At 39.9% G+C, this 7010-nt stretch overlaps 2 protein-coding genes across 2 annotated transcripts in view; one reads left to right on the top strand and one right to left on the bottom strand.

Annotated features, from left to right (window-relative positions):
* Positions 1-252: 252 nt before the first annotated feature.
* LOC101856530 (major royal jelly protein 1) lies at positions 253-6425 on the bottom strand. Its single transcript, XM_005106473.3, has 6 exons — positions 6145-6425; positions 5133-5326; positions 3356-3892; positions 2696-2845; positions 1878-2023; positions 253-1121 (listed from the first exon to the last, which is right to left on the bottom strand). The coding sequence occupies exons 2-6, from the start codon at positions 5322-5324 to the stop codon at positions 824-826; spliced, it is 1323 nt and encodes a 440-aa protein (XP_005106530.1). The 5' UTR covers positions 5325-5326; positions 6145-6425; the 3' UTR covers positions 253-823.
* A 345-nt stretch (positions 6426-6770) lies between these two features.
* LOC101857356 overlaps positions 6771-7010 on the top strand; it is a 10608-nt gene continuing 10368 nt past the window's right edge. Inside the window, exon 1 of the mRNA XM_005106477.2 lies at positions 6771-6816. Within this exon, the coding sequence (XP_005106534.2) occupies positions 6771-6816 (46 nt within the window). The remainder of the gene's footprint in view (positions 6817-7010) is intronic.

The raw sequence follows: 7010 nt of genomic DNA, 5'->3' as shown, positions 1-7010 counted from the left end.
GAGAGAGAGAGAGAGAGTGAGAAAGAGAAGGAAAGATGGAAGGAAAAAAGAAATAGACAGTGTGGATGTGTGCTAAGTAACAAAAGCTATACAAATAATCACTCTCATGACTATTAAATAGAATGACTGTATCCGTCATTACCTCGTCAAGGAGCGCCGAGGAGGACACGACCACAGACCGTACATCTGCACCCATACCTTATTGTTATTCATATTTTTTCATACATGTAATTCATGAACAAAAAACAATTATTCATGTGCTCGTAATGTTTATTTTTCAACATTTATGTTAGGCTCCCATCAATAACATGAATAAACACAGGAATATTTTATTTCAGTGCCAATTTTGTGTACTCATTTTAATCAAGTGTATGTACATGTATTTCTCGTCAAAATACTTCTTTGATCAAGCGATTACATTATCAAACCAGCTGTATATTTAGAATACACATAATATACAGAAGCACATACTACATATTATGTTGAAGATTTTGTTTTATTTATCAATAACGAGCATACTTATTTTACAACGTAGTTGCGTATTTAAACGAACAACAACAAGAACACTCATTTGTATAATTTATGTCATATTTTGTATTTTACAATATTTTGTTTAACCTTTTCACACACTAGAGGCTCGAAAGAATCGACACATTGAAGGTTGAAAAGTAGATTTCAGGAGGAGAAAATGCTTTTTCGGTTGTTGCTTTTTTTCTTACCATTATGCTACTGCACATTATTTAAGAAAAATACACATAAAATATGTGCAGTAACACAGTTTAGTTAATGAGACATAGAAGCCACATTATCAGTGTTCCATCCCTTATCCTATCACGACTTCGGGACCATCGAATGGAGATGGAGGTGACAGATAGGACTTATCGTGTACATTGTACTTGAAGATTCTGAAATTAGCGCCTTCTCCTCCGTCGAAGTCCATTTTGTTGGTGACGAACTTTTGCAGTCTGTTGGTTGTGAAGTACAGGTTGGACTCGTTGTCCAGGGAAAGGGCGTCCGTCCATTGCATGGTCTGCCAGTTCTGAGCCACAGGGACCTGGGTCTTCATGACAACCTCCCCTTCCAACACACGCTGGGACTTGATGTCAGCTTCGATGTCCCATCTGAGGGAGGTTTGTTGTTTGTTAGTTAGAGGGAGGATTTGTTGGTTTTGTTAAAGGGAGGAATTGAATTGGTTGATTTGTTAAAGGGAGGATTTGTTGGTTTATTAAAGGGAGGGGTACCGTTATAAACGTTTCGTGACAATAACAAGCAGTTAAGTTGTTCTTCTGTTTACTGACAGCGAGATATAGGACTTGGATGTTAACAACGAGAATGAATTATTTTTTCAAAGACGTTCTCTTCCGCCTTTCATACTCTTTTTTCTCCCCCCCCCCTCTCTTTTTCCATCTGTGACTATCTCAAACATACACACCGATACAGACATTTTTCTTCCTCCTTTCACTAAATTTCTTACTCTTCATCGAATATAAGGGCATCTGGTTAGAATAAAAACAACCCAAGAAAAGAAAACTTTCAAAATCAGAAAATGGATGTAGCAGCTTCACAACTTTCTCTATTCTCTAGTTCAAGTGTGTCTTTGAAGACTGGGGAAAACGACGTCGATATTGGTGTGGTCAACAATAGTTTAAGGAAATGACAAAATGGATCGGAGATAAGAGATAAATACGAAAGTCTCACTTGTACTTCAAACGATCTCTTCGGAAGGTAAAAGGAGTGTAAACACAAACAAACGCACACAAACAAACAAACAAACACACACACACACACACACACACACACACACACACACACATACACAAAAGCAGTCGGGCCGAGAAACAAAAGGTTTTCGAGGTATTAATGGATTAGCGACTCACCTGTACACAGCGTCATATTCCAAAGCTCCGAAGAAAAGTCCCTTGTGTCCAAAAACCATCCCTCCACCCTGAGACTTCTTGCTGCCCACAAGGCGTGTGTTACTGACAAAGTCATTGCCTGGCGTTCTCAGAACCCATGTGGGAACCTGGAATCGACACACATACAAAATGAACAAGAATGTTATAGTGAAAAAAGGATTACTGTTCCAGGGAAGTAGGAGCTGCAGTAACGAAACTATTTAACATAAATGTAGAATCATCCGTACACTCTTAGTACCGAAGCCAAGACCATCAGAAGAAACAAGAGCTCTAGAGTGAAGGAACATGTTATTGTTTTACAAAAGATGTGTATTTGCTTATTCCATTAAAAAATGAGAAAGATATCTACAGATCAAGATGATACCAAATAATCAAAAGGAACAAGACCAGTGTGGGTGATGTGTGTCCAAATGGAGTAGACTAGAATAATAATTATAATTCTTTGGAGTCCAAAAAGTTATTGTCTAACTTTGTCTTTTTAAAATAAACATTGGCAGGATTTAAGAACTGATTTAGGGCACTTCTTTTGGTGTTTGGATGAAGATATAATCTCCGTACAGTTATTAAAAAGAGACAGTTTTCAAATGGTAAGTGGACGAATTCATACAGAACTGTAGTGTGACTGTAGGTAAGTGACTGGTGGGCACTGGGGTGTGTTCTTATGACACGGGAACTGAAGTATATAAGGCTATTTTTGAAAGAACCCCCCCCCCCTCCCCACCCCCGCTGTTCTCGAAATATTGCCGTTTTATCAAATATCTTGTTAGAAATACCCTCACCTGATACAGTTTCTTGGATCCAACAGAGGAGTAGTAGAGGTAGTTGAAGGTGGGGGACATTGCGATTCCGTTGATCCCGACGTCCATCCGGTATCGGATGCCGTGGATGGTGATGTCTACGTCATCATCTGTGCCCATGCTGACAGGGTCCTGGTAGGTTTGGGTAAAATGGGGAATGGAGAAGCAATACCAATCAAAAAGGGAAAAAAAATTGTTCGTACCAAGTGCAAAATCGTGTTTTTAACTTGTGCAAGTTGGTTAAATTAGTAACTGACCAGGGCACAAAGAACCGACATTTAAAACGTTCTACATGTACTTAGTTTAATGCTAATAGAAAAACTGCGGACAATCTAGTTATCAATAAGTTTACTTACAAGGCACCCACTCACCCCTCTCATTCTCTCCCGTTGACTTGGCGTCGTGTAAGGTGTACGACCTTTTGACTAAAAAGAAGCCCGTGCCTGTTTCTAAAATCAAATTTAAAAACAAATACATGTAAGAAGAATGATGATTGCGATAAATACGTCAATTTTATATGTAACGAGGGAAAGCGGAAGGCATTATCTTGAGATAAAAACGACAGGAATTAAGGAGAATTAAGACTTATCAGACAGTAACAGATGATGATAAGTCGTATTGTCTTGAATAGCGAGAACAAACCTTGTAAGCCCACGATTTGTTGTGGGCGAAGTCATAGACGACGAGCGACCTCGTCAGTGTGTCGGTCATGTAGGCATACTTCACTCCACCTGTCCCTTCTGGATTTACGTAGTCGATTACGATATCGTTGAGGTAATTGGTCGTTCTCGAGACAACAGAATCTGGAAACTCATAGCTCAGTATAGTGGAACCACCACCAACTGTATCGTACACGACAAGTTTAGCTGGACAGAGATTGGCAGGATTTGGGGACGAAATTCCAACACGACCAATGTCAATGACGTAAAGATATCCAGTGTTCGGGTCTATAGCCATGCTCATGGGGAGTTGCAGAGCGCTGCAGTCTCCAATTTTCTGAGCAGCCCAGTTGGGATATGGTCGAAGAACTGATTTGCCATTAGCGTCCTTGACGACTGTGTTGAGGCCCGAAGGGATTCCTTTCACCGCCTGAGTGCGTGGGACAGTTACGAAGATCGTTGTATAAGGGACGTCATGCTCCCCGAAAAATGACAGGTAATGATAACTGCCCTTGTAAACCTGAGGAGCAAAATTAAAGAAGTTTTAGCGAATGAGGTCTCATGATCGTCCTGATTAGAGACTCCATCGACATGGCATCATAACCCTTAGACAGCCCACGTGTTATAGGGTCTAACCTCTGTTCCTGGACATACCATTGCAGCCTGTTGTTGTCCATCATTATAATGCCCCTGTGTCAAACGACAAAGCTAAGCTTACGGGATCGAAAAAACTAAAGTCTTGTCCTTGAAATAGGCACGACATGGGAAAACAAAGTGAGGATGGACAGAGGAGACAAGGGGTAGAATGGTATACAGAGAGGTAATTGAAAGATAAAAATAGAAGAGCCGGCGTCCGATCAATGATCTTTTTAAAAGTCTACATATTGAGTCAAATACGCACAACTCGATAAAGAAAGAACAAAGTTTTTTTGACTTGTGTCATGGTGCGGCGGAATCCGGCGCTTGGCAGTTTTGGTTATACATGTATGAAGTTATTGGCATTATTTTAAAGTCTGATTTTTTTCTTACTTTTGATGAAAAAATATCGATTTATCTTAAATTGAAATCGAGATATATGCTGTTAACTGAGGCGGGGTTGCCTGGTGTCAGAGGTAAAAGTAGCAAGAAAATGGCCGCCAAAGTTTACAGATTTCCAAAGCTTAGGTGTCCTAAGAAACTGCAAATTCATTTTTTGTATGCCTTTGACCAACGTGTTTCATTAAAAATTTCACAAATTGTCTTTTAAAACGGATATAAAAGGTGTTGAGGCCAACCCCTCCCCCCAATTAAAAAAAAACCCACAAAAAACAACAACCCCACAACCCCAAACAAAAACAAAAAACCACCAACAACAACTGCAACAAAAACACACTAGAAACAAAAAAAGCAATACACACCCCCCAAAAAACCCCAAGCAACCAACAGCAACACAATTTCGATACAAATTGCCAAACTAGCAGAATCATTATTTATACAAGCGCCTGATTCCACCGCATTTATCACGATCCGGGACCACAGTAAGTCATACTCCTTCTTATGTCTGCCCATTTTATACCTAAAATGGATATACAATTATTCGAAACATTGAGAGACCGAAACAGCAATATTCAATGCAGTCAATAAAAAACCCAGACACCAGGAGAGAGAGAGAGAGAGAGAGAGAGAGAGAGAGAGAGAGAGAGAGAGAGAGAGAGAGAGAGAGAGAGTCACTATCATATACGGTATCACATCAAGGCATTCTAACGATGCATGTAATTTACCTGAATGCCGGACACGACCCCGGTTTTCGGGGCGTAGTCTCCGTTAGCTAAGCTCTGAGCTCGAGCAGTGGAGTTTGGCCACTCATAGTCGATGGTGACAAATTCGTGGATCACTTCAGCATGGCTTGGGATTAAAGTGATGGCTAGACACAGTGCCCAAAGGGACAGAAAGCTTCTTCTCAAAGTAGTCATGTCTGGAAGGAGTAAAATATCGAAGACACAAGTTATAAGTTTAGTAACTTCCGTACGTTCACATATACTATATATACACAACTAGCGTCTGTTTCAGTTTTAATATAGGTTTTACGGCGTTTGCAACTGCATAAGGTCATATGAGCGCAACTGTGATGTGGCGGTCGGACGCTTTATATGTCTTTCAGCCCAGATTGGTCATGACAGGCAGGGTTGAAGCTCGTTTTCTAAATGATCTAAATTATGAGGATGAAGGCGTAAAAAAAGCACACGTATATTTAATGAAAGAAACACACATAAAAGAACGAGAGAGAGAGATAGAGAGATAGATAGATAGATAGATAGATAGATAGATAGATAGATAGATAGAGAGAGAGAGAGAGAGAGAGAGAGAGAGAGAGAGAGAGAGAGAGAGAGAGGGAAAGAGAGAAAGAGAGAGAAAGAGTGAGAGAGAGAGAAAAAGAGAGAAAGAGGGGAAGAGAAAGAAAGAGAGAGAGAGAGAGAGAGAGAGAGAGAGAGAGAGAGAGAGAGAGAGAGAGAGAGAGAGAGAGAGAGAGGGGGGGGGATGAGACGGGTAAATGGCATCTGTTGGGTAATAATCACACAAAGTAAGATATTATTTCACCTTTGATATATACCCATTACTACTGAAAATAAACGACCCCATGCTTTTAAATACATGTAGATCGAGGATGAAATGGATTCAACCTGTCTCTGAACAACACAAGAATGAATCTTATTACTAATCACAATTAAATCTAAGACAAACAATATTAGGTTTTCATGCTTATATTATTATAAATAACAAGTTAGTTCTTACCTTCAGTAGTCGAGTGGAGATGACAATGTACTCTGGTAGCCGACCGTAGCAAGCTTTATATATTCGAGATTAATAGGACTCTCGTCCAATTTTCTGACACCCTATTGTTATCACGTTTCCCGTACAAAAAGAATGCAAAATTTTCTCTTACACTTACAGGCTACCTGTATCATCATTCGACGCAACAGCTATTTCTTTCGCACACAGTCTAAAAAACTTTGGGTTTGTTTTTACATTTGATTTCAGAATGGTTACTGCTAAAAATAAGTCCCAAAGTTCGACCCAGCCCCACTACGTTCCCTTCCCCAACCACCGACATCTTTGCCTCCAACAGCGTCACCAACATTAGCAGCACCTTGCGCTTCCCACAAGCCCAAAACGCACAGTTGTTTTCTTTGTACATAATGGCTAAGGGGTCAAAATTTTCCCCACAGTGTTCTCATTTTTACCACTGGTTTTCTTATCTCTATTTAATCTATTCTGCATATTATATGTATATACTTTTTGGGAAAGTTTTTTTTGCTTTCTCCAAGTCTAGAATAATTACATGCACTGTACTTTTATTCATGTTTATTTGAAACGTGTTTGTGTCGAGATACGTGTTGTTGATTCATGGCTGGTTCATCATGGTATTGTTGAGGTTGAAGGTCACTCATCAGGAATATTATACAAGTAATTGTGTACGTGAATGTGTGTTTGCGTGTATTTGAATGGATGTATACGTTTGCGTGTGCAATGAGAGAGAAGGTGTGTGTGTGTGTGTGTATGTGTATGTGTGTGTATGTGTGTGTGTGTGTGTGTGTTTGTGTGTGTGTGTGTGCATGTGTGTGTGTATGTGTGTGTGTATGTGTGTGTATGTGTGTGTG

The sequence above is a fragment of the Aplysia californica genome, unplaced genomic scaffold (assembly GCF_000002075.1).
Source record: "Aplysia californica isolate F4 #8 unplaced genomic scaffold, AplCal3.0 scaffold00536, whole genome shotgun sequence".
Classification (NCBI taxonomy): Eukaryota; Metazoa; Mollusca; class Gastropoda; order Aplysiida; family Aplysiidae; genus Aplysia; species Aplysia californica.
The sequence above is the reverse complement of the archived record's forward strand: the minus strand, read 5'-3'. Positions and strand labels throughout refer to the sequence as shown.